Source organism: Hordeum vulgare, chromosome 7H, assembly GCF_904849725.1.
Source record: "Hordeum vulgare subsp. vulgare chromosome 7H, MorexV3_pseudomolecules_assembly, whole genome shotgun sequence".
Classification (NCBI taxonomy): Eukaryota; Viridiplantae; Streptophyta; class Magnoliopsida; order Poales; family Poaceae; genus Hordeum; species Hordeum vulgare.
Window position 1 is genome coordinate 481,017,795 of NC_058524.1, and position 27,935 is coordinate 481,045,729.

Here is a 27,935-nt window from a genome sequence, read left to right on the forward strand (position 1 = left end):
CAAGCTTATCCCTCTCCAAAACCCCCCATTCCACCTCGCTTCCTCCCCCCGCTCCACCTGCCGGCGCGGCTCGCCCCTATTCGCCATCGCCGCCGCACAATACCATACCACACACCTACACCAACACCAACACCAAGCCCACCGGAATGGCGTCTTGCCCTCTGTTCCTCCTAGCCCCACAACCTCCTCCTCTGCTCGTCGCCGCCCGCCACTGCCGCTCGCCTCTCGCTGGCAGCGCACACCCCCTAACCAGCTGCCGTCACCCCCGCCTCCGCCGCCGGCAGAGCTGCCGCTGCTCCTCGTCCCCCTCTTCTTCGTCTTCATCCTCCTCCGGGCCCCGCGAGCGCTCGCCTCGGCCTCGGCAGCAGAAGCAGCGAACGGAGCAGCGGCCCGGCCGCGGCAGCAGCGCCGTGGACCCCGTGGGCTTCCTCGTCAAAACTGGCGTCTCCGACCGCGCATTCGCCCAGTTCCTCCGCGACCGGTACGTTCGCCCACCGTCTGGTACTCTGGTATGGTTGGGGGAATGGCACCCGAATCGTCTTCCTGCAAACCCCGGCTCCGCCTCGTTATCGAACTTTGTTCTCTCATTATGGAACACCAGAGGCGGGAATTGATTGAGGGTTTTGACGGAAATGATACGCAAATAGGTAGCCAGTAGGTAGGTATCAATCGCTTGTTTGCTTATTGGATTGTTGTTGTCAGGCACAAGGCCTTGAAGGACCGCAGATGGGAGCTGTACTCTCGGTTTATTGATCTAAAAGAGGGCTCCTCTGGGTAACTTTGCCACCATCTTCTCGATTTAGTGTTTTGATTGTGTTCGGGATCTTTGGGGGTGATGCTGGTCTGTTTGTGTTTTCCTGGTAGGTACGAGTTATTGGGAATGCACCGCCACCGGCAGCATCGTGTGGATTTCATGGACTGGGCACCAGGTATTGATCATTTTTGTGTGTGACTAAGTTTGTATTAGTAGATTCTGATATGTGGTCAGATATGATATAATTTAAAATAGAATATAGATTCATGGTTTCGGGAGATGATAAGGATAAACGGTACGGGTAGCAAAGTTTGCCGCCCTTATGTTTCCAGCAGTTAGACTCAGACCTGCTCGATTTGCTTCAACACGCAAGGGCCCTCATTCATCCCATAGTATTTTGATTTTCTACAATTCTGCAATAATACGCATCCACCATTAAATCAATGGAATAACTATTTTTCTTGTTAATGAGCAGCTGGAAATATCCTTAAAATGCCATCTTCCTGGTTTTTATGTTCTTATAGATAGCTTGAAGTGCTCATTAAAGTAATAAATTATATAGTTTGTAATTATAGTTCTTGGCTGTTGTAACCCTGCTGTTTCAGTAGGTTAGTTGTCTTTTGGTCCCTACATTTTTCTCTATGTATCTTGTTTTATTTTCAGCCTGAACATGTTATGTCAGCCACTTTGAACTTGTCATTTTACTTGATTATTGAGATGCTACTTTGTGATTGCGAACTACTATATATTTGGGTATTGCTACAGCCTCTTTGATATAAGTTTCTGTGCTTAAGCATTAGATTGAACATTTGTTACATTCAATTATTGAAAGGAGGATTGTCATGTAGGTGCTCGGTATTGTTCTCTGATTGGTGATTTTAATCAATGGTCGGCAACTGAAAACTGTGCACGAGAAGGCCATCTGGGACATGATGATTTCGGGTATTGGTTTGTGATACTTGAAGATAAGCTCAGAGAAGGGCAAGAACCAGATGAATACTTTTTCCAGGAGTACAATTATGTGGATGATTATGATAAAGGTGACAATGGTGTTGATGCTAAAGATTTAATCCGTAGAATGAATGAAGAGTATTGGGAACCTGGAGAACTAAAGTCACGCATGTCTCGGTGGGAAACAGTTGCAAAGCTATACGAGCAGATGTTTGGCCCAAATGGTCCGCAGACAGAAGAAGAGCTAGGTGAAATACCTGATGCTGAAACCAGATATAAAAACTGGAAAGCCACTCAGAAGGATGAGTCATCCAGTTCATCGCCTTCCTATGATATCATTGATACGGGGCAGGAGTTTGACATTTTCAATTTTGTAACTGATCGAGCATCATTTGAAAAGTTTCAAGCAAAGGCAACTCCTCTTGCTTACTGGGTTGAAATGAGGAAAGGAAGAAAAGCCTGGATAGAGAAATATGTTCCAGCAATTTCTCATAAAGACAAGTACAGGATTTATTTTAATACTCCTGATGGTGCTTTAGAACGCGTGCCTGCTTGGGCAACTTATGTTCTTCCAGGTTCATTCCTACTTATCTCTGTGATGATGATGCCTCCATTGTCACTGCTTCTCATCATATCGAAAGATTTATTAATCTATTGCAAACATTATTTACAGTAATAGTGCACATGAAGCTAGGTTCTGGATTGGTTGCTAGTTCATAACCTTTTGCTTCATGGTTGGTCCTCAGGAAAAAAGATGATGCATTACAAGGGTGCTAGCCAAAAAGAAATAGTCTGTTTTAGTATCTTTGAGAGTGAATCTAGATTATTATGATTTAAGGTTCTATTTTCCCTCCTGTTTTCTTCTTCCCTTTCGCACATGTGTTGTAGGAGGTGGGATAGGAGTTTAGTGAAAACTTGGACATCTGTCCAGGGACTGGTAGTGGTTGAGACTTGAGGATCCCAGTGAACATAGAACATTAAGCTCATTATTGCTTATTTTCATGGGACTCCCAGGGATAATTATGACACACTGACATTATAATGGAGCCGACATCTTCCCTATCTCTTTGCATAGGTTTCTGTTTGAGTTGTAATGTTCATGAACTCACTTCAAATAGTTGTTGTACTTTATGTATGCATTACTGCTATTTCCGCAATGACAATTTTGGATTATCTTGTTAACATGGTATTACTTATCTAACATGCTTCTTTGCTTCTTTTATGTGTAATTTTCTGATGCTGCTTAAATCTCTTCTTTTTTCTTTTTTGGTAGACGCGGAGGGGATGCAATCCTATGCAGTACATTGGGAGCCTCCTCCAGAAGAAATTTACAAATGGAGATTTGGACGACCGAAAGTGAAAGGTTCACTTAGGATATATGAATGCCATGTTGGAATAAGTGGATCTGAGCAAAAGATATCATCGTTTCAAGAGTTCACATCCAACGTATTCCCTAATCCTTGTTTTGTCTGTTTTGGTGGTAACTTCACTTCTCTAACTTCATCCCCATTAGGTACTACCTCACATAAAAGATGCTGGATATAATGCTGTTCAAATAATTGGAGTCGTGGAGCACAAGGATTACTCCTCCGTTGGCTATAAGGTGACACTATGTTGATATAATTAGTATTGATCAATAAGATTTTTTTTGAGTTAAACTGCGTATTATTAATGTTAGATTGCCATAATAAAAATGACAGTGGTTTGTAGTTTCAACATTTGAAGCCTTTCTGATTCATCCAGAATTGACCATGATATTATCATTTTAGAATTGCAAATAAGTACTTGCCGAACCTCCAATTTTGAACTTACAATATGTTTAGACTTTAGACAGCCCATGGTCAACCGCCATGAATCTCATATTGGTTGATCATCATCGGAACTCATAATTTCCAAAGTGAACCTTTTCTCCTTGCTTGCTTGATCTTTATGGATGAATGCATCTATGATGCAGAGGCCGGGGGTAATAAAAGCTTCCATTTCTAAAAAAACTGATATTGTCCCACACTGTTTCAAGTCACAAGTGTGCACATATGGAATGTTGATATTAAACGTAAGCTGAGATACCAGATTGTTTCATAGTAATTTTTAGCAGTTTAAAGAAGCTACTATAGAAACTAGAATATTGTCTAATGTTCAAGTATGCAGCTAGCTTTCCTTTGAGTTTGAGGATATATGAAGTAATGAATATTTTGTCGATGCTAGAGTAATTGATATTGTTAAACTAATTGCAAATGACATTTTTTTCATTTGTAGAGTTATTAGCAGATGTTCTAATTTTAATGATTCTCCATTTGTTATAGATGATAGCAGTGGTCACTGCATCGTGTTAATTTTTTCTCTGTCTGTGTGTTGAAGTGCATTGTAACTGCAGGTCACAAATTATTTTGCAGTCAGTAGCAGATTTGGCACCCCAGACGACTTCAAGAAACTAGTGGACGAGGCACACGGTCTGCTTTTCAAGATCACTATCATCCTCTTACTCTCATAACCATCAAAATCTATTCTAATCGCACATGTGAAACACAGACACATATGAAGCCGGGTTTAATATACCATAAACGTTTATAGAGTGTTCATTTGAAAAGTGAAAACACAATGTGCACATTAGCTCAACATGCAGTACCACTTGTGTTATTTGTGACAGGCACACTTTATCCTTATAAAACATGGCAGCATTTATTCTGACAACAACATAAGTGTAGGAGAGGAGTATACATAGAACAGAGTACTCCTCGTATAACACATTCTCTTTTCTTTTTATTTGTCTCTATAGATCATCTTCTGGCCCAGATGGCGAATATGAGATACATTTTAGTCGAAGTCCTGTAATATTGCCTCTTAGTAGAACATTTTTGTTGTCCATTCGCCATTCTCCATTTTCCTTGATTTTAACATAAGTTGGCATCTAAGCGTGGTAGTTGAAAAGTGTTTTTACAATAGAAGTTTTTTCTATACTGCTGGTCGGCCATCTTCCTAGTGTTTTTCCTCCATTATGTTTCCTTGTGCATTTAAGTTTGGAACTTAAGTGACATCTCTAGCAAGCTTTACGATTGCATACATTATTTTACCATCCAATGTTAAGAATGAGTGAAACACCGATTAACGTATCATCTTTTCTTTGTGCTCATCCCTTCTTTTCTCAGGCCTTGGGTTACTGGTTCTTATTGATATTGTCCACTCCTATGCATCAGCAGACGAAATGGTTGGCTTATCCCTTTTTGATGGCTCTAATGATTGTTACTTCCACAGCGGTAATACAGTTTTTTTTACTTCTTAAAGTTTTGTCGGTGTTCACGAGGAATCATGCGAATAATATATTTGGAAGACGTTAATAACAATATCCTTTTTTCCAGTTGTGCACTTTGAATATTTTACATACTCTATTTCACTTCCTTGTTCGAGGTACTTGTGTGCTTCTCTGGCTCTTTGGTACTTTAACATATTTGTTGTAATGTATCCTTGTCAGGGAAAAGAGGGCATCACAAATACTGGGGCACTAGAATGTTCAAATATGATGATGTTGATGTTCTGCACTTCTTGCTGTCTAATTTAAGTTGGTAAAATAGTGAAAGCTCTGTTCACACTCTTTTCTTTGTTCTTCGGTTTCCTATCTGCTCCCTCCGTTCCTAAATATTTGTCTTTTTAGAGATTTAACTATGGACTACATACAAAGCAAAATGAATGAATCTACATTCTAAATTATGTCTATATACATCCGTATGTAGATAGTGAAATCTCTAAAAAGACAAATATTTAGGAACAGAGGGAGTACATAGTACTTATGGATCTCTTACTTGTTAGGTGGGTCACTGAATACAAGATTGATGGATTCCAGTTTCACTCACTCTCTTCTATGTTATATACCCACAATGGGTTTTCTACATTTACTGGTGCCATAGAAGAGTAAGCGTTAACTACTGTTTACAGTCAACATTCTTTGGCCATCTTGTATTACGTTTTACTGAATTGTTCTCTATTGGACGGAAATGGGACAAGCTCATGTATCCATCAAATATAGATCTGGCACTGGGAGGATCTACACCCCATACTAGCATGTTTTGGGGACAGTACCACTGCCAACTAACATTGAATTTTCTGTTTTTACTCTGCTACTATTTCTCTGTTCTACTCGTTTTCTTGTATCAACATCTTTAATTGTATTTGTGTGGTAAGACAAATGTTGTCAGAACATTGTTCTCTAGCCTACAATGACATGGGGTTGTTCTGACCCTGGTCGTATATAGCATCAAAGTTAAGGAGAGCACTATAAAACAAGGTTCTAGATATTTGATATTCCGAGTCATGTCTATCTACGAGGATCTAGCTAAATTCTCTTTAAAGAAGAAGAATGGGGCTGTAATTCGAGGATCCAAACCTCACGATGAGGGGTGTACAGTCACACCTCCCACCAACCTAGGCTCAGTTCCTGAGAACCGAGATTATGGTGATCTTAGCATTGATCCTATGATCTTGATCCTGTCAACATGAGGACAACCTTGTCAAGCCGTGGATCCTGATGCTGACAACTATTGGATAACATATAACTGTATCCAGAATTATGTCTAGGTTAAATATTATCTGATCTAGGTTAACTCTCAGCATGTCGAACCTGTAAACCTGAATTTGGAGAACATTGATGATACCTTCTTTTCGGTGTGTTTCCCCCATTCCCATCTATATTTCCTACTTCGCTGGAGTTATCTGCTTGTTTGAAACCAATTATAGCCACATAGCAAGATCACAAAACAGGAAAGTGTGAGCATATTTATAGGCAGTTACTGTTTGCTAAGGATCAGCTGCATCCATTTGTCATTGACAAATCCCCATCCAGGAGCTGATGGTACTACGGCTAAACATTCTAAACAATGCAAGCCACATATCAATGTTCTACTGATTTGCAACATAGATGGAAGTCAAAGGGAAGGCCCTCTGCTGGTCCTTGAATGCATATCCTTGTGATCAATTTGGAGTGATCCCGCGTGCAGTGAGGAACTGCCAGTGCTATTCAATGTTCTAATTTTCATGTTCTTTTGAATGTCTCCTCTATGTCTTCATTAAGTACTCATTGCTGTTTATGTAATACACTTGTCACCTTTCTCCAGTCTCTTTATGCTCATTCCAATGTTAATTATAGGTATTGCAATCAATACGTTGACAAGGATGCGTTGATATACATAATTCTAGCAAATGAGATGTTACATGAACTCCATCCAGATATTATAACAATAGCAGAGGATGTAAGTTGCTGCTGTACTAGCTGTCCCTTTCATGTAATTTTTTGTTAATGTGAAATAGTTAGTGGTTTTAGGCATGCAATTTGGTATGGACATATACCACATCCGTTGCAAAATGTAAGGCCTTACACATCCCATGAATTAAGTTTGATCAACAATGAGTTATGTGACACAAAAATAAAAAATCACATGATTGGACTGGTATTAAAAAGCATCTTCAAACGATATATCACTTTTTCGTCACATGACCCACATTTTAAATCTTGGAATGCATGGCCCCCTTAGTTTACCCATGTTGAACTTGGTGCTAAGCTGTTAGAAGATAGTAAATACTCCCTCTGTTGAATCAAACTTGGTGCTAACCTGTTATAAGAATATAAGATAGTAAATACACATTTTAAATCTTGGAATCCATGGCCCCCTTAGTTTACCCGTGTAGAACTTGGTGCTAACCTGTTATAAGATAGTAAATACACATTTTAAATCTTGGAATGCATGGGCCCCTTAGTTTACCCATGTTGAACTTGGCAGTGCTAAGTAGTACTCCCTCCATTCCGTAATGTAGTGCGCCCACGCTTTTCGAGGTTTAAGTTTGACCATAAATTTAACCAAGGTGGGCGTTTGCGGGAGCAAAAATTATACCATTGAATTCGTATTCGGAAGAAGTTTTCAATGGTATAATTTTTGCTCCCGCCGTAGTCCTCCAAGTTGATTAAATTTATGGTCAAAGTTAAATCTCGAAAAGCGCGGATGCACTACATTATGGAACGTAGGGAGTAAGTGATTCTCATATCGAGTCTTGTCTAACAGAGCTAAACAGAACACAAGGCATATATACTTTTGTTCAGTGTCTAGGGATAACTGTTCTCACCGACTATTCAGTGGATGATATTTGCAATTCCAGCAACTGATATACGTTCAGACAACCAGTGCTTCTGTTTCATTTCTTAATTTTATTTTATAGGCAACGTATTATCCTGGGTTGTGTGAACCAACCACCCAAGGTGGATTAGGATTTGACTACTGGGCCAATCTTTCTATTCCAGAAATGTGGTTGTGGCATCTTGAAAATGTTCCAGAGCGAGAATGGAGCATGAACAAGGTTTGCATGCCTAAACTTTCGCATGTCATCATCTTATTGGCACCATGTGTAGACTAGAAGTATTATATTTCATATTTAATAGCTATCTTGGATCATTTTGCAGATTATGAAAGTATTGATAAGCAGCAACCATCATATGCTATCTTACGTTGAAAATCACAACCAGGTTTGCATATATCTTTTTCTGGGTGCCAATTGTATCATCATGCTTAGAAAGAAAATACTCCCTCCGTCCGAAAATACTTGTCCTAAGGATGAATGTATCTAGACTTATTTTAGTTATAGATACATCCATTATATCCATTTCTAGGACAAGTATTTCCGGACGGAGGGAGTAACAGATTATATTTCATACAGACCAAATCTTGTTTTTAAGATCGAGTCACTTCCTAAGACACTTAGCCCATAGACAACTTCTAGTTCCTTTTGTTCTTTATATTGTGTTTCACCCTATTTCCGTCTCAGACTTGCTCAAATGCTCTCTTGTGCATCTTCACTAGAACCTATCATACATGACATCTGTGGGTGTTATGGGCTTAGGATTTAGGCCTTAGCCCGACCTTGATCTGCACAGCTGCATACCACGATCTTAGGGGACCTGCAATCCTGGGAAAGAGAGGCTATATTATAAGTCTGGCTTGCTTTTTATTGATAATTTGATCCTCTTGCAATCAAACTTTGGCTATATGCGTCTATGATGCAGAGGCCGAGGGTAATAAAAATTTCCATTATCTAAAAAACAATTAGCCCATTAACTCAGTTTACTCTTTCCTAACTTGCCTTGAACATTTAAATTCCTGACTTTATACAAAAATAATATTAATTTCTAATCCTGAGCAACTGGCTATGGAGATCGCCTATTGAACCTATGGCCATGTGAAAGGTCTCCCAAGACATTTCTCCCTCTTTCAAAAGCGGCTCATCTCCAGCTGGAACAAGGGTTAATGATGCTTGAGCTCCGCAACATCCTCCAAGTAGCTATGAGATCAGCCCAGTGAACGAGCGCCTACCATAGATCTTCAGCGTGACTGCCACAAAACATGCACAAGGGAGTACGTGAATCAACCCATGGTGCATCAACAGAAGTGTGTCAGAACGCTCCAGAAAGTTAAGCATTGAGGGATCGGTCGCTCTTTCCTCTCCTCTCCCTCTCGCGTCTGTCAGGTCCCTGGGACCGGGGGTACCCAGGCCCGTCGGCCTGCGGCCCCGGACATGAGCGGTGGGATAAGCCTGGTTCAGCCCATCGACGTGCCCGACAAGGAGAATCCTCGTGAGGGCCTGTGCCTCATGAGGTGAGCGCTTGAAGATCGTCGCCAAGGGCCTCGGGAGGGCGCCCATCACGAGGTTTTCCCCTGAGGCCCCCGCGGAGCGAGCCCGTCGAGGGCGATTTGGTCGGGTCCCACGACCCAACTCCTTCATGTGGATGAGGCAGGCCGTGCAGGCGCCGCAGGAGCGGTGCCAGCGATTGCGTATGGGGAGGTTTTCCCCTTCCGTGCTAAAGTAAGGTGGGGTAGCAGGCGTGCACGTGGAGCGACTCCCAAGGGTTTCCTGTTCGGTGCAAGAGGGCTAAAGTTGGAGGCTCCGCTGGACGGAGGTCATCCTCGAGCCCACCAGCGCGTCATGAAGAGAAGCTTTTGCAGGCGAAGACCGCCTTTTTCAGGGCAGACTGCAGTCCTGTCCCCTTTCGAAATGGCCGTTGTGGCAACCCTTCCTGCCAATGTTTTCGGGGGAAGAGGACCAATGCCAGTATATAGGAGAGGCCCGGCCTCCATAGAGGGGATCCAACCTCACCCCCGAGCTAGGGCAAGAACCCACCTTTGTACTTGTTTTCCACCTCAAGCAATCCCACCACAAGCAGTAGTAAGGTTTTACACCGTGAGGTGGCCCAGACCTGGGTAACTGCCGCGTGTTTCAGTTCGTCTCCCTAGCTCGCTCTACCGTAGAGCCGTCGTGAAGCCGTGAGGTAGAACAGGGTAGAAGAGCGATTGCGTCCCAGTGTTCGAACCTTTCCTTGGGTCCGCGAAGCCCCGATTCTGACATTTGGCGCGCCAGGTAGGGGTGCGCAGCTGCTCTCTTGCTCCGGTTTTGCTCCAGCTTCAACGATCCCATGGCTGACGCCCACCGCATGCGCCCCGAGAGCTCGACACCGGACGATCGTTACCGGCCCGCCAGCGTTGTGCCACCGCCGTCTTCGCCCTCGCCGCGCACGGGCAATAGGGCTTCCTATGGCCACGGGCGCATCAAGGAGCCTTGCTGCGTCCCCCGCGGCCTCAGCCTCAGCCTGCGTTCACGTTGATGGATAAGTCTCTGTACTAAGGTCTTTGTGGGGCTGCAACACATTGTCCTTGTGTCCTTATGGCTGTTAGGATAGCATCCTTGACCACCAAGGACTAGCAGATAGGATAGCATCTTAGCAACATCTTAGACTAGCATCTTAGCATATGCTTGGCTGGCTAGCAGCCTATAAATATGTATCCCCAACCCCTCAGGTTGGTATGGCATTGTGTGAGAAATAAACCAACGAAAATTGCCCCAACTCTCCCAGTGTCATCCACGCTATCAATGCTCAGGCTGAAACGACTAACAAGTGGTATCAGAGCTAGTGTTTCTTGTAGCCTGAGCATTTCCTGCCCACCTCTCTCCTCGGGAGCTGAGCAGCCCCAGTCGGTAGCAGCAGTTGCTCCGACTGCCCCTGGTTACCTCCCTCCCTCCGGACTGTCGAGCAGCAGCTCGTCAGAAGCAGCTTCTTCTCCATGCAACAGCCCCCCCAGCGGCGAGCCATGTCTGCAGACCGCTCTTAGCACACGGCTACCTCGAGCACACAACGTTGGCAGGAGGCCGAGCGCGCCGTGGCAAAGGAGCGTGAGCGAGTGGCTGCAGTAGCCGCTGCGGCGGCAACAAGGGCGTCGAGGCTGGCAGCGACGGAACTGGCAGCAGCCAGAGCGGAGGTAGAAGCAGCAGCAGGGGAGGCAACACGTGAGGCTATGGCGGATGCCAAGGCACTCCGCGGCGGCTCCAACGGCTCTGCGCGTGCGGACGACGGCGCCGACGCTGACCACGCCAATGTGGCGCGAGAGCGGACGACACAGTGGGCAGCCGAGCACGCCCGCACACATCACGATGGCGCTCCAGGTGGAGGTACGCACAACAACGGCGGCTGCGACGACCAGGACCGCGGCCTCTACGAGGTCCGGACTATGGTCAGGGATGTTGGTCCCGGTGTTGGGTGGCCTACCCTCACCAAAACCAACTACGTCGAGTGGGCCGCGATCATGAAGACCAGGCTCCAGGTGCGGCACCTGTGGGAGGCGGTCCAGGACGGCAACGTCGACCACCAAGAGGATCGGCGGGCGCTGGGCGCCCTCATCGCCGCAGTCCCGCCCGAGATGCAGTTCTCGCTTTCCAACAAGCGGACTGCCAAGGAGGCTTGGGACGCCATCGCCACGGCACGCATCGGCAACGACCTTGCTTTCAAGTCCACACTGCAGGCACTTCGCAAGGAGTGGGAGAGCCTGGCCTTCAAGCCAGGTGAGGAGGACGTTGATGACTTTGCTCTCCGTCTCAACACTCTGCTGCAGAAGATGGTGAAGTTCGGCGATGCCACCTACATCGAGGAGAGAGTTGTGGAGAAGCTTTTTCGATGCATCCCCGAGAAGTACAAGAAGATGGCTCGCTCGATCGAGTCTTTGTTGGACCTCTCCACGATGACGATCGAGGAGGCGATAGGTCGCCTCAAGGTCGTCGACACCGACGAGCCACAGTCTCTCTTGGGGCCCATCACCACCGACGGGAAGCTGCTCCTATCTCGGGAGCAGTGGGATGCCGGCCTCGGTGTCAGGAAGAAGGGGGAGCCCTCTTCCACGGCGGGCGGCCGCAGGCGCAACAAGCAGCGCAAGGCGCGAAGAGGCGTCTCGGGCAGGGCAGAAGGACGTGCTGAAGGTGATGCCCGCGGAGGCGCCAAGGACGGCGCCGCTGGCAAGCCCAAGCCGGCACAGGACAACAGTTGCCACAACTATGGTTGGCTTGGCCATTGGGCCAATGAGTGTCGACAGCCACGACACGGCCATGCTCACGTCGCACAGGCGGAGGAGGAGGAGACGACTCTGTTCATGGCGCATGCAAGCATCGAGCTACCTTCGACGACACAAGCCGCAAAGGCTCTCCTCCACCTCGACGAGCCAAAAGCGCACGCTTTTCTCGGCGATGGCTTCGGGAAGGACAAGACTGCGAGGTGGTGCCTCGATACCGACGCCACCCACCACATGACCGGTCAAAGGGAATTCTTCGTCGAGCTCGACTCCGACGCGCGAGGCGACGTGCAAGTGGCATAACCCGTCTGTCTCGCTGCCTGTCGGGACGACGAGGCGTGGCAATGGCATGAGCGCTTTGGGCACCTTCATTTCGAGGCCCTGAAGCGTCTAAGTGCCAAGGAGATGGTGCTAGGCCTTCCGTGCCTCGACCATGTGGAGCAGTTCTGCGACATCTACGTGTTGACGAAGCAGAGGCGACTCCCCTTTCCCCAGCAGGCGAGTTTCTGGGCCGAGGAGAGGCTTGAGCTTGTGCACGGGGACCTGTGCGGCCCAGTGACGCCAGCCACACCATGAGGTCGACGCTACTTCCTGCTGCTCGTCGTCAATCTCTCTCGCTACATGTAACGCCCCGGACACACCCGCTGGCGGTCGTTACTCCTGGCGAGATCTAGACTGGCCCCACATATCAATACTAGTCTTTTCTGCGCACTTTGTCCTCACTCATGCGCATCCGGGATCAACTTCCCGGTCGGTCACCCATCCTAGAACTACTCCAAGCCGAGCACACTTAACCTAGGTGTTCTGTCCGAATGGGCTCCCGAAAAAGAAGGAATTCCTTATTGATATGAGTAGTCTATCATCCCTAATAAGCCAGGCTATCACACTACATGTGGGCGATGGTCCTCGGCAGCAAGGGAGAGGCGGCGGACGCCATCAGGCGAGCGCAGGTTGCTGCCGAGGCGGAGAGCGGCCGCAAATTGCGCGTGCTGCGCACTAACAACGACGGCTGTATTTGCGTCGTACTGCGCTGATGAGGGTATCCAACGCCACTACTCCGCGTCATACAGCCCGCACCAGAACGGCGTCGTCGAGCGGCGCAACCAGACGGTTGTGGGGATGGCTCGGGCTCTCCTCAAGCAGAGAGGGACGCCGACTGTTTTCTAGGGAGAGGCGGTGCTGACAGCCGTCTACATCCTCAACCGCTTGCCTACTAAGGCACTCGACGGCAAGACGCGGTACGAGGCATGGCATGGGCGGAAGCCGGCGGTCTCCCACTTGCGGGTCTTTGGCTGCCTCGCGTTCGCCAAGGAGTTCGGCCACATCGGCAAGCTCGACGACACGAGCACTCCTGGAGTTTTCATCGGCTACGCGGTGGGCTTGAAGGCCTACCGCATCCTCGACCCAAAGACACAACGTGTGCGCACGACGCGAGACGTCGTGTTCAACGAAGGGCGAGTGTGGGCATGGGACAAGGCGGTGGACAACGGCTCAACTCGGACGTATGACGACTTCATTGTCGAGCATGTCGACTTCAAGGAATCAGGGGGAGTAAGCAGCTCCTCTTCGCCGAGCACGTCTACCTCAGTTCCCAAAACTCCATCGACCCCGGGTTTGCTACGCTGACGACACCAAAACCGGCGACGTCACGTACTCTAGCACCGGCAGTCACCCCTCCAGTCTCGTCTTCATCAGCACCAGCTCACGCCGAGCACAACCCGGTGGAGTTCGCTTCCCCGCTCACCCACGACGTGGAGCGCATCGATGCATATCATGCGGCGAACCGCTGCGGTATCTTATGATGGAAAATCTACTCGGCGACCAACCGGTGCTTGGACTGGTGTCACGCGACCTGGAGGCGGAGCTACAACTCGCGTGTGAGGACGGCGATCCTCGGTCCTTCGTAGAGGCCGAGAGAGACGCGACATGGCGTGCCGCGATGCAGTTGGAGATGGATGCGGTCGAGCAGAACCGCACCTGGGAGCTCGCTGACCTCCCTCGTCGTTATCGCGTGATCACCCTTAAGTGGGTGTTCAAGCTGAAGAGGGATGAAGCCGGCGCCATCATCAAGCACAAGGCTCGCTTGGTGGCCTGAGGTTTCTTGCAACAGGAAGGAGTCGCTTGGTGGCCATCATCAAGCACAAGGCTCGCTTGGTGGCCTGAGGTTTCTTGCAACAGGAAGGAGTCGACTTCGACGACGCTTTCGCTCTCGTGGCACGGATGGAGTCCGTGCGATTTCTCCTCGCGCTAGCTGCCCAGGAGGGCTGGCGTGTCCATCACATGGATGTCAAGTCAGCGTTCCTCAACGGTGACTTGAAGGAGGAAGTCTACGTGAATCAACTGCCGAGATTTGTGATCCCTGGCTAGGAGGGCAAGGTACTCCGCTTGCGTAAGGCTCTCTATGGCCTACGGCAGGCACCTAGGGCGTGGAACGCCAAGCTGGACTCCACGCTAAAGAAGATGGGCTTTGAGCAAAGCCCGCATGAGGCAGCCGTCTACCGACGGGGCAGTGGAGGAAATGCCCTGCTGGTGGGTGTCTATGTTAACGACTTGGTGATCACCGACATCAAGGATGCAGAGGTGGCGGCTTTCAAGGAAGAAATGAAGGCCACCTTCCAGATGAGTGACCTGGGGCTCCTCTCCTTCTATCTAGGGATCGAGGTGCACCAGGATCACTCCGGGATCGCACTTCGACAGTCCGCCTACGCCAAGCACATCGTTGAGCTAGCTGGGCTCACCGACTGCCAGCCAGCTCTCATTCCGATGGAGGAGAGGCTGAAACTGAGCCGCGACAGCACGACGGAGGAAGTGGACGCTACGCAGTACCGACGCCTTGTGGGGAGCCTTCACTACCTCACCCACACACGACCGAACCTTCTCCGTCGGCTACGTTAGTCGGTTCATGGAGCGATCGACGACGGAGCACCAGCAGGCAGTGAAGAGGATCATCCGCTATGTGGCGGGGACCCTCAACCACGGCCTCCACTACCCTAGGTGTCCGGGGGCGGCACACTTCGTCGGGTACAACGACAACGACCACGCCGGCGATGTCGACACCAGCAAGAGCACGAGCGGGATCCTCTTCTTCCTCGTCAAGTGTCTCGTGAGCTGGCAGTCAGTCAAGCAGCAGGTGGTGGCCTTGTCTAGCTGCGAGGCTGAGTACGTAGCGGCCTCCACCGCCTGCACTAAAGCACTCTGGCTCGCTCGACTGCTTGGTGATCTCATCGTCCGAGACACCAGAACGGTGCAGCTCATGGTGGACAGCAAGTCCGCCCTGGCAAAGAACCTTGTTTTCCACGAACGGAGCAAGCACATCCGACCGAGGTATCATTTCATCCGAAGCTGTTTGGATGAAGGGAGCATCGAGGCGAGCTACATCAACACCACGAACCAGCTCGCAGACCTGCTCATCAAGCCTCTTGGGAGGATCAAGTTCCTCGAACTCTGCTCCAGGATCGGGATGATTCGACTCTCCCACAAGACGACGCACAAGACTTAGGGGGAGAATGATTGATAAGTCTCTGTACTAAGGTCTTTGTGGGGCTGCAGCACATGGTCCTTGTGTCCTTGTGGCTGTTAGGATAGCATCCTTGACCACCAAGGACTGACAGTTAGGATAGCATCTTAGACTAGCATCTTAGCAGCATCTTAGCATATGCTTGGCTGGTTAGCAGCCTATAAATATGTATCCCCAACCCCTTAGGTTGGTATGGCATTGTGTGAGAAATAAACCAACGAAAATTGCCCCAACTCTCACAGTGTCATCCACCACTATCAATGCTCAGACTGAAACGACTAACACACGTGGGGGACTTGAACGCGCAGGACGGGCTGCTCATGGCGAGCGAACTGCTCTGCCACTGCCCGACGAACGGAGGATACGACGCGTGGGCGGACCATGTCGCCGAACTCGTCGTTCTCGCTAGGAGGGCCTTGGCGCCCTACACTACGCTTCGACCCCCACCGTCGGAGGCAGGGGGCTCGCTCGGCCCGCAACCTGAGGGGCCCGAGAAGGCCCTTCCTCATGCCGTGCTCCTGCTCCTTAGGGTCCCGGTGACCGGCCTCGGACCTCAGCCGGCCCCAGCAGCGACGCACCTCGTAAGGCCGACGACAAGTTCTGCGCCCTCCACAACATGCACACCCACAACAATGAGGATTGCCAGGCGATGAAGATCCTCAACAGCAAGCGCGCAGCTCGGCGTCGAGACCGTGTCGCCCCCGTCGATCGCAAAGGAGACGTCGGTGACCACGCCCGCCAACCCCGCGGCAACGGTGGAAGCAGTTGTGCCCGAGACGATGCAAGGCGCGGGTCGCCCCGTGGCGGCCGTCACCCGGACGGTGCCGTCGTGCCATCGCGCCCATGACCCCCAGGCGAGGGGGAGTCGCGCCGAGCGGTGGCGTCTAGGCCTACGTGCCGCAAGATGTCACCCGCTTTCCCCCGCGTGAGGGGTACGCCGGGTGCCACCGTCGAGCCAGGTTCAGGGGCTCCACCTTGGGGCCGTCGGGCACGACCAAAGCGACGGGAAGGCGCCTGGGTTGTGGCGGCCGGTTGGGGACGCGTCGGGCGCGGCGGGCATCGGCGCTAAGGTGCGGTGGCGGTGTGGGCTGGCGCGTGTGCTGGCGGGGAATGGCGTGGCGACGACGCCCAGATCTGGTCGGCACGTGGCGCTGGGAGTGGGCGCCCTTGGCTGCGGCGGCCGCCTCCTGTCGGGGCTCTGCTGGAGGTGGTGGCGGCGCTGCAGTCCGGGTGTTGTAGGCCACCGAGTGGTGATGGCACGACGCGTTCGGATCTACCCTTGTCGCTGCGGGCTGCGGGCGGCCTGGGCCGCGAGCGGCCTTCTCTTCGTGGCGCGGTGGTGAGGGGGCGGCGCGGCAGCGGTTGAGGTGGGCGACCCTCGTCTAGTCGGGCCCTTACGGCTAGACGGCGGCGCTCGGCGCGGGAAGACCTCCCTGGTGAGCTACCTCGACTGCGGCGGTGGGTCGATTTGGTTTCCCTTGTTGGCGGGCGAGCGTTTGCGGATGGCCTCGCGGAGAGCTGTGCCGGCTCCATGGTGGCGTATTTTACGGGGTGCTCGGTTGGAGGGATGGGTGGCTTCAATGCGGCCGCATCACCTATCGCCGGCAAGGGGGGTGCCGGTCCGGATTCGTTCACTCTCTTTCTCCCCCGTTCCTCTACCGCGGGCGGGCTGCGCAGTTCCCCCAGCAGAGCATCTCTGCGGGTGGATCTGTCGGTCGAGGGCTGTCAGTTGGTCCAAAGCCGGGGCCTTTGTGTAGGTCTCGGGGTTGTCTGGTTGCGGGGTGGCGGCCCTAGCGGCGGGAGGCGCGGCGTTTGTTGGCGGAGCGTGCGTCTCAGGTGCAGGCGAGCAACCATGGCCTCACAGGTGGTGTGGTTGCGGGTGGTTGACGGAGTTAGGGTGCAATGGTGGGTTGTGAGCGTCGGGGTACTCCACTTGCCCAGTCCTTTGACTGGCCGACGGTGGTGGCGGCCGTTGACACCGTACCCTTCGTGAAGGCTCCGTCGTGACGCTTCCCCTCCCGTCGTCTTGCTCCGGGTGAAAACTTGATCTTCGCGGATCGAGCGGTGGCGGCTATCCTTGGCCGTACCCCTTCTTGGAGGCATCGCTTTGGAGGCCTGGCTTCGTTGTGTCTGATTCACCTCTCTATTGTTCGCGGTGGGGTGGTGTGTCGGTGCCCGACACCTTTGTATCTTTCCTTGGGTGCGTGCGTTGTTCGGTCTCTTGGATGTATTCAGTGATGATTGCTTTATAATATAAAGCGGGGGGAAACCCTTTTTCGGCAACAGAAGTGTTGATGTTGCACCTAGAAGCATGGTGTTGAACTTCTGGAGAGAACCCCAATGTGAACGATGGCTGGCTGAGACTTGCAGCTTGTATGCCACCTCACCCTAATGAGTTAGCATTTTGGAAGGGCCGTAAAGGTGGCGTCTACTTGTTTTGGTGGAGCTTACCAAAATGATAGCTACACCAAGAAGAACTTGGGACATGTTGGAGTTGTAGCTGTTTTTCTGCCTTACCTGTACAACGAAAGGTAGCCTTGACAATGCATGGGCCCAATAGGCCCTGATGTACCAATTGGTCTTGCCTGTTGGAAGTCCATGCCATTTATAATGGAAATAACGTAGGGTTTCGGAAATGATATGTAGTATTGTGAAACACAAGCTGCAGTGTGTAGTTTCCTCTTTTATAAAAAAAATATATTTTTTTAATTTTTATTCTTCTTGATTGACTTTGTGATAGAATTGTTACATCTGATATTCTGACAGTCAATATCAGGGCGGAAGTCTTTTGCCGAGATAATTCTTAATACAGGAATGTGCTCTAGTGGGTCAGTAGATGATAATTTGATTTTCAAGGCTTCCTCATTGCTCAAGGTATGAGTTTGTTCCTAGCTTGTGACTGCATATCCAATTACCCATCCATGATTGCATCACCCCTTTAAATAGACTTATTAGCTATCGATATACTGAATTTCCATGGATCCATGCTTGTCATTTCCTTAAATTTATTTGTTTTCAGCAATGCTTACATTCATAAATCAAGGGTAGGGAACCAGTTACAGATGATGGAAAATTAGGAAATGGGCCTACCTTGCTAGTATTCTTTAGTAGATCATACTACTTTGAGTCTGCACAGACAGCGCAAAACTTGTAATTTGGATGTGTGCTAGTTTCAACATTTATCAGGCGAATCTGCCTGGTGTTAATGTCACTGCTGTCCGAGATGGCCGATTGTCTTACACTCAAATTTATACATTTAGGATTTAACTATGACATTATCGTTGATGTGATCTCTAAACCCATCCAGAATGTCGTCAATGAGTGCATTTTTGTGTGTGAAACATATGATGAATCAGTGTGAATCAGATGGTAGAGAACATATACTGGCTCAGGAGAACAGGAACAGCCAGGAACCTGTAGAGTGTAGATATAGCCATATGGGGTGCCCAAACACCCCAACTTTAAGCCCATTTCCACAGATTCAACCTGTTTGACCTGCTTTTTTTTACTGGTCGACAACTTGGTCACCTGTACCACTGGGAGTTCAGTTGCCACTCAGGGAGATGCCTAGAATGAGTGACTTGATAAACATGGAACCAGCAAGCCTTTATATGATCTTCTCCTAAGGAAGCTCTTTATTTTCTGGAGTCTGGACTAGTGGTTATGGTAAGCAGCTCGGCTGGATATCCAACCATGTTCACTGGTACATGAGCGTATGCTGCTGGGGCTATATTGATAGAGTTCAACAGGAAAGGCCGCCTGCTATATTATCATCTTTGTGTCAAAGATTTAAAACTAGTAACTGTGAAAGCTAACAGTAAGTCGTGAACTGAGGGATCTTTATATTCATGGTATTTGTTGTAACAACCTTTATACTGGCAAATAGTTGAAGTACTAACAATTACTGCCTGCCACTTTCAATCTTTTTCAACGTGTTTCAGATAATCAAATTAATTACTTTTACAACGAGTGGAGGTGCATATCTCAATTTCATGGGTAATGAATTTGCTCATCCAAAGGTGAGCTACTTACATGGTTTCTACTTCCTCCGTTTCTAAATATAAGTCTTTTTAGAGGTTTCACTAGGGAACTACATACGGATGTATATAGACATACTCTAGACTGTAGATTCACTCATTTTGCTCCGTATGTAGTCCCCTAGTGAAATCTCTAGAAAGACTTATATTTAGGAACGGAGGGAGTAGAATTTAACAGTCTTTATTTATTCCCAGAATTTTGAATCCGTACTCAATTTGTACAAGAGTGTTTAAGTTCTTTGTTGATTGATTGCAGAGAGTTGAGTTTCCTATGTCAAGCAATGACTATTCCTTCCACCTAGCTTGCCGGCAGTGGGAACTATTGGACAAGGGTGTTCACAAGCATGTTTTCAATTTTGACAAGGTATGTAACTATTTTCTTGAATGGGATTTAAATTTACCTGTCAGTTTACTTGTCACTGCAAACTAAAACTCTTATGCCTCATGGAGCGTTGATTGTCTCTGCTATACGCGCACAGTTTTGCACTTTTTTTTGAGTGAATTCCGGTTTTTACCCCCTATTTTGACAGTTTTGACACTAATTACCCCATTTAGTGAGATTTCATTCGTTTTATCCCATTTAGGAAATGTTCTGCCACGATTTACCCTTTTTAAAACTTTGCGAGCCTTCTGTCACATGAACCTTTTTTTCCTGCCTATTTTTCTCTCTGCTGAACCGGTCATCACAACTTCTCCCGATCAGGCCCGACCAGATGGAGGTCGCTTGCATCACGTCCAACATACAATGTCCGAGTCGGCCGCGCGCCACACTCGCCCCTGATCGATTGCATTGTTGGCCCAAACCCGACGTCGAGTACTTTCCAACGACGGTGATACACAACGCCGAACGACGAAGACGAAGAAGCAAGCCGACGTGACTTGACCGATCCATCCGTAGTGCAAAGCTAGCTTCTTCTATCTAGTCTTGCTCTTGATTGATCAGACATCGTAGTTGCTGCAAACAACACAAAACAATACACGTACGTATACAACGGCCAGCCGGCCGGAAGCACGCAGTCACGCACGGGTAACCGATGTATTGCCACAAGAACGTATCGTTCCTGATGATTACTTTATTGCTTCAACTCTCAGCTCCTGGTAAGATACGACCCATGGAGTCTACCGACTCCGTCAAGCTCGCCGACGTCGGCAATGGCGCCATCATGATATGCTCAGTTGTTCTTTCTACTTTGGCGACATAGCTGGACCCCATTAGCTTATGCTCAATAGATGGCAGGTCTATGGCGCCCTCATTCGTACCCTATTCCACATGATTCTGACCATCACTATCATAGCAATTTGTATATCCTGAAATTTCTCGTGACTCATGCATTGGCCGATGAGGCGTTTGATTCAAACAGAGTTAAGATGCTTATTAGAAGATCATGTGTATACGTGTCACCCTTCTAAAACCGAGTTATGCATTGGCCGGCGACGCGAACGACCTGTATTGGTGCGATCATATCGGGTCGTCCGAGTGGGGACAAGCTGCGAGGACCGGTTTAACATGGAGCAAAATAGGCAAAAAAAACGTCGATTTGGCATGCCAGCTGAACCTGACAATTGGGACTTTCCCATCAAGACGCTCACAAAATTTTAAACAGGGTAAATTGTGGCAGAACTTTTGTTAAATGGGGTAAAACGGATGAAATCCCGCTAAATGGGGTAATTACTGTCAAAGATGTCAAAACATGTAAAAACCGGAATTCACTCCTTTTTTTTTTGGCAAAATGATGGTAGTAAGATCAGCTTAGACTTAGTTGCAGAAGTTACTCCTGTCCTGTGTTGGTTGGAAACAATGGTTTTCCATTCTTTCGCTCAATACTAGGATACTTTTATCCCGTTAACTACGGTGAACCCGGGGACCCACTGGAGGGCATTTATATGGGTTGACCCATGTATAGGTGGCCCTGTTGCCCATATGTGCTTAACCATATTTAAAGTAAGTTAAAAGCGTATGGTAGCATATAATGGATATTGCTTGAGGTTTATAATGTAGTTGCTCTAGGTTAACTCTTCATGTGAAGCAAGCATGAAATACAAAAGAGATGCTAGTTTGTTTACCAGTTGATTTTCGAAGTTGCGGTATTATAGTTCTTATAGAGTGGTTACGTAGCCTGAATTTGTTCTTATTCGTGTTAATAATCCTAATTAATTATTACATTCTGGATGTTTCATACCAGTCTTATTCATTACAACAACAACAAAGCCTATAGTCCCAAACAAGTTGGGGTAGGCTAGAGGTGAAACCATTACATATCGCGACCAACTCATGGTTATGGCACATGGATAGCAGGCTTCCACGCACCCCTGTCCATGGCTAGTTCTTTGATGATACTCCAGTCCTTCAGATCTTTCTTCACAGACTCCTCCCATGTCAAGTTCGGTCTGCCCCGACCTCTTTTGACATTATCAACACACTTTAGCTGTCCGCTATGCACTGGAGCTTCTGGAGGCCTGCGCTGAATATGCCCAAACCGTCTCAGACGATGCTGGACAAGCTTCTCTTCAATCGGTGCTATCCCAACACTATCTCGTATATCATCATTCTGGACTCAGTCCTTCCTTGTGTGGCCACACATCCATCTCAACATGCGCATCTCCGCCACACCTAACTGCTGCACATGTCGCCTTTTAGTCGGCCAACACTCAGCTCCATACAACATTGCGGGTCGAACAACCGTCCTATAGAACTTGCCTTTTAGCTTTTGTGGCACTCTCTTCTCACAGAGAATTACAGAAACTTGGCGTCACTTTAACCATCTGGCTTTGATTCGATGGTTCACATCTTCATCGATATCCCCATTCTACTGCAGCATAAACCCCAGATTCGAAAGGTGTCCTTCTGAGGCATCACCTGTCCATCAAGACTAACCTCCTCCTCCTCGTGCCTAGTAGTATTGAAACCGCACCTCATGTACTCGGTTTTAGTTCTACTAAGTCTAAAACCTTTCGATTCTAAGGTTTGTCTCCATAGCTCCAACTTCCTATTGACCGTACATGTCCCCATCCGACTATCATCCACTAGCACAACATCATCCGCAAAGAGCGTACACCATGGGATATCTCCTTGTATATCCCTTGTGACCTCATCCATCACCAAGGCAAAAAGATAAGGGCTCAAGGCTGACCCCTAGTGCAGTCCTATTTTAATCGGAAAGTCATCGGTGTCGCCATCACTTGTTCGAGCACTTGTCACAACATTACCATACATGTCCTTTATGAGGGACTTTGTGCTTCTCCAAGGCCCACCACATGACATTCTGTGGTATCTTATCATAGGCCTTCTCCAAGTCAATGAACACCATATGCAGGTCCTTTTGCTCCCTGTATCGCTATGTCCCCGAGGCCTCTCCACACCTCAATGGGGATACAATCAGGGCCCATTGCTTTGCCTCCTTTCATCCTTTTTAAAGCCTCCTTGACCTCCGGCTCCTGGATTCGTCGCACAAAACGCCTGCTAGTATCATCAAAGGAGTCATCCAGTTGAATGGTAGAGCTCTCATTTTCCCCATTGAACAACTTGTCGAAGTACTCCCGCCATCTATGCTTAAGATCCTCGTCCTTCACCAGGAGCTGGTCTGCCCCGTCCTTGATGCATTTGACTTGGTCAACATCCCTTGTCTTCTTCTCTTGGATCTTGGCCATCTTGTAGATGTCCCTTTCGCCTTCCTTCGTGTCTAGCCGCTGGTAGAGGTCCTCATACGTTCGATCCCGTGCTTCACTCACAGCTCGCTTTGTGGCCTTCTTTGCCATCTTGTACTTCTCTATGTTGTCCGCACTCCTATCCAGGTATAGGGGTCTGAAACAATTGTGTATTTGTAATATTGGCTCTTCTATTGATGGTAATTTTCTGTTGCCAATCTTAAATATTTTGTCTGTATGTGTAGCTAAAGGTAGGTTTAGTGATCTATGTCAGACATTGCATGAGTTAGAAATGTGAAGCGTCACATGTTTTACTACACTGTGCTAGTCACAATATATTCAACCCAAATGTGTTATTATTCAGAATCCTGCAGATCTGTAAGGAACTTTTGATGTTTCTTAAAAAAATATTTGTTTTTTCAACTATTAAAGGCTCCCAGATTATTCAAGTGTTGATTATTTAATCCTACTAACTCAGCAATTCTATCCCAGGATATAATGAGCTTGGATGAAAATGAAAGGGTAACTTCGAGAGGTTCACTCAATGTTCATCACTGTGACGATACAAACATGGTATGGAAGTATTTCAGTTAATAATAGCTCAAACCAACTTTATGAATTAATAGAAAACATGCAGTTACTTTTATTCTGAAACGAATTATGCTTTATCAGTGACTTGTACTGTTGCTAATCATATTTACTAACTCTGGCAGGTGATATCTTTCACAAGGGGGCCTTTCCTTTTTGTATTTAATTTCAATCCAGAAGTCCCCTATCAACTGTATCGTGTTGGTGTGGATGAAGCTGGGGAATACCAAGTAAGTTATGTATACTAAGCACTATTTCTGTTAGCTATGCACACCATTATCATCATTTGATTTGAATATTTAACAAATTCTCAACATAAATTATTCAACTTAATACATGACATCATAAATCTACAGCACCTGAAATTATAATATTCTCATAGACTTTTGACTTATAAATATGTTTGGTTAGTTAAATCTCTGTATCATGTCTATCTTAACTGAAAATAACTCATTTTTTCTAAACATAGTCTTATACCACAAAGTGAGGGAAACTGGGAGAACATTTTATCATGTAGCATGGTGCGAGCTATTACATCTACAAAGCTGTAGTGGTAACAACATACTCCTTCCGTCCCAAAATTCTTGTCTTAGGTTTGTTTAGAAATTAGAAATAGGAGTATTATGTCACAGCCCTAGATAAGTTGATACTTCTATTTTGGGTAAGAAAGTGTTGCTTTTGTGGTCACAAAAAGTTATACTCCCTCCGTCCAGAATTACTTGTCGCAAAAATGAATGAAAGTGAATGTATCTATAACCAAAATACATCTAGATACATCCATTCCTATGACAAGTATTTCCGGATGAGGGAGTAGTATGGATATAGTGGAGCTACCACTATATTATTACAACATTGTGGTGAAAATAATATTAAATGGCTCACCAAAAAAATAATGCTCAGAATGAACTCCGTTTGCTTTGCAGATGAAATGCATAGAATCTCACTTTGATGCAAATACTTGCTAACATCAGATTTAGTTCTGTTACTATCTCATACTCCCTCTTTGCCAAATTATAGTGTGTATATTTCAGATTTAGAAAAATGTATCAACATTTTTTCTATGAATTTCGTCAAAGTTCACAAAGTTTGATTTAGAAAAATATAGTATATGCCCTATAATTTGGAAAGGGGGGAGTATTTCTGTATAAGATGTTACCATATCTCTCGTCTTTTGTCTAGAGTAACACCATTTATTCAGTTTAGGAAGCACTTCATTCTGAAACAACGAACTCATATGCTTCAAGAGCTAGTATTATTACGTTAATATGTATTCACCTTTTTTTAACATTTAACCAGCTTATCTTAAACACGGATGAAACTAAATATGGTGGCCGTGGGGAACTCAAGAGTAGTCAGTATATGAAAAAGACCAGTGACAGAAGGTATTATTGGCAGCAACTGGATAATCTATGCTTTTGTTTGCTGTTCTTTCTGGTTGTATTAGTATTTTGCATCTAACCAAAGCAGGGTAACTTTCTTCTAGAGCTGATGGCTGTCGCAACTCCTTGGAATTGGCATTAGCATCTAGAAGTGCTCAGGTAGGTAGATTACAAGAACTACTAGCCTGTATGACAGATATGTATATATTAAAAAAAGAACACATATTTTCAGGTATACAAGTTGGTTCGAATCTTGAGAATATAGGCCGTCGACAATAATTACTGTGACATACCAAATAATCTATGTCCTCCGAAGATGGACTATCATTTCTAATATTCAAGTTGGAAACATGGGTGACGAAAATGAGGTATGTGCAGTGCGTTGCTACAAGTTTTAATATGTTATTCCTAAATAAGAACATTTTGTTAAAGTGTATATGTGGATTGCCTAGCCTTTTCTATCAGTTCGGATTTTTGGTTGAGTTGGCTAGTGCATGAAGCTTAACATGGTATCAGTTATCTAAAAAATTGTTGATGCCCCCCTTTGTCCACGTATAGGCTTCTTGAGCCATACCTCTGAGTCTGTCCATGTGTTGACTTTCCGCGTCACACGTGAGAGAGGGTGTTGAAGTGTACATGTGGATTGCCTAGCCCTTTTCATCTGTACGAACTTTTTGATTGCGTTGGCTAGTACATGAAGCAAAAATATTTCACTAGCTAAGTACCACTTGTGTAGCTACAAATTTTAATATTATAGTTATGCCAAATTAAGAAATATTTCCACTTAGACTAACATTTATCTTTCCATACCATGTTATATAGCTCAATATTGTGAATAGTCGCAACAGCTATGTTTTTGTACTGAATTGCTTGTATTGCTAGTTAGTCGAGAGGATCTTTTTTGGCTTTAATATAAGTTGGGCTCAGGACTACATATCGATGATCTAGCAGACATAAGTAACACATGCGAAGTGCACACATGCACACACAGAGTCTGTTGCAGACCCTTAATTGTTTGCAATTATGAAAATCACTTCTGTTTAACATATGCGAACTTCAATTAAATGCATGGCTGACCTTTGTTTCACCTTTAAGTACAAAATGCTCCCTTTGTACCTAAATAATTGTAGTTGAGGAGAACCAGACTAGTTCTCTCCAACTATAATTATTTAGGTACAAAGGAAGTAGAAAATAAGTGTTCACAACTTATTTTTGTACACACATATCAATATAGTACGTAATTTGGGGGAAATACACTTTGGTTCCTAGTTGTATATGCACCTTATAGGGGCAATTATTTTTAATAATTAAACAAAAAGTCAAAATAGTTCAAAAGTATTTTTAGGTTAAACTTGACTTTGTTTTGCACTACTATATAAATTCTCATAAAAAAAACATTGACTTCAGGGCAGAAAAGACAAATTATTTTTCCTATTATAGGTCACTATTCACACTATTTTGACCGAAAATTTGCCTTTTCTGAAAAGAAGTCAAAGGATAATTTTCTTTTTGTGGAACTTTTCTCACAAGTACAATGGAATGTCAAGTTTAATTCAAAAATATTTTCAGAATTTTTCAACCATTTATTGAATTGCTATTTTTTTTTCCATATAGGATGTAGGTACACCTAGGAACCAAACGTCCCCGTCCTTTTGGCAGTATTACACATTTAACAGCTTTATTTTATCACCTTCACAGATTGGAGGCAGCATACAAGTCAAGCTCCCCCCAGGGCGACAAGCTCAATGAAAAGCTTTGACTGTGCTAAGAATTTTGGCCATGAGCAAGTTCTCACAAATAAAGCATGCCATTTCAGCTACCGTACACCTGGTGCTTGCCCGGATCTTGAAAGGACCCCGCTAGCATTTGCGAACCCCCTGATCACCTGATGGCATTTTATGCGCACCGGGTAAGACAGGGGGTGGCATTTTGCAATTGTCGCAGGTGCAACATTTTCTTCATGAAATCACCTCATTCCAGATATTAATGATTAACTTCACATAGATGCGCATGTTCTGCCCGATTGATGATGTATGGTTCAGATCGAGCATAATAGAGCAATGTGTTGGATTTGTTACAATGGTGGTTTAATTTTAACTAGTATAAGCTTCGCAGTTGGTCGGTCAGACTGGCAAACAAACGGGGCAGATGATTTGCAGCAACTATTGTTGACGTTAGTATTGGGAAAGCTAATAATTCACTCAGGCTAGTTTCTCATCTTTGTGCTGCAGAAGACAAATACAGCGCCGCATGTTTTTTCTTTTGTAGAGCTTGGTTACCAACAGTTTAATAAAAGCGATGTTTTTTCATGTATGACCAAGTTCCCGGTGCTCATACAGTTTAATAATGCGTGTTGTTACAGCGCAATGTGGTTCGACCTGTCGCATGCGTGCTGTAGCTGACGCGTGACTGACATTCGTTTTGCTAAGAAAAAGAAATAATATTTATCTCATTGCTACCATCGGCAATTTATTTATGACATTCTAATACCCTGTTTGGCTAAACCGTTGATTAGGGGACCGTCCCTTTGCTTGTAGGTTTCCAAATATCTTCAACATATGTACGCTTCCCTACATCACTGTGGAAGCGGCACTTGCAAATCTCGGGAACCAGCCTTTAGACGTACGCTAGGCCAAGTTGAACGGGGCCAATTAGTTTGCAAATTTTAGCAATTATATCAAGTAAAGAAGACTCTAT

General features: G+C 46.5%; 1 protein-coding gene across 2 annotated transcripts; it reads left to right on the plus strand.

The window, feature by feature from the left end:
* On the plus strand, window positions 1-27,551 carry LOC123410814 (1,4-alpha-glucan-branching enzyme 3, chloroplastic/amyloplastic). Of its 2 annotated transcripts, XM_045103755.1 has the most exons (22): window positions 1-481; window positions 703-774; window positions 865-929; window positions 1,603-2,280; window positions 2,979-3,151; window positions 3,219-3,308; window positions 4,080-4,155; window positions 4,852-4,959; window positions 5,175-5,265; window positions 5,510-5,611; window positions 6,843-6,945; window positions 7,907-8,044; window positions 8,148-8,210; window positions 18,356-18,463; window positions 19,531-19,608; window positions 19,883-19,990; window positions 23,764-23,844; window positions 23,985-24,089; window positions 25,156-25,241; window positions 25,343-25,397; window positions 25,471-25,606; window positions 26,937-27,551. In XM_045103755.1, the coding sequence occupies exons 1-21, from the start codon at window positions 147-149 to the stop codon at window positions 25,501-25,503; spliced, it is 2,748 nt and encodes a 915-aa protein (XP_044959690.1). In that variant the 5' UTR covers window positions 1-146; the 3' UTR covers window positions 25,504-25,606; window positions 26,937-27,551. The 2 variants fall into 2 exon arrangements, with proteins under 2 accessions (XP_044959690.1, XP_044959691.1); XM_045103756.1 differs by lacking the exons at window positions 19,883-19,990; window positions 23,764-23,844; window positions 23,985-24,089; ... (2 more) ...; window positions 25,471-25,606; window positions 26,937-27,551 and adding an exon at window positions 19,138-19,406.
* Window positions 27,552-27,935: the final 384 nt, after the last annotated feature.

Bases quoted from the DNA above. Each gene is read 5' to 3' on its own strand.
- LOC123410814 (XM_045103755.1), top strand. From the start codon at position 147: ATGGCGTCTTGCCCTCTGTTCCTCCTAGCCCCACAACCTCCTCCTCTG. The intron at 6,946-7,906 runs GTAAGTTGCTGC...TTTATTTTATAG, and splicing joins TTATAACAATAGCAGAGGAT to GCAACGTATTATCCTGGGTT. The intron at 8,211-18,355 runs GTTTGCATATAT...ATATTCTGACAG, and splicing joins ACGTTGAAAATCACAACCAG to TCAATATCAGGGCGGAAGTC.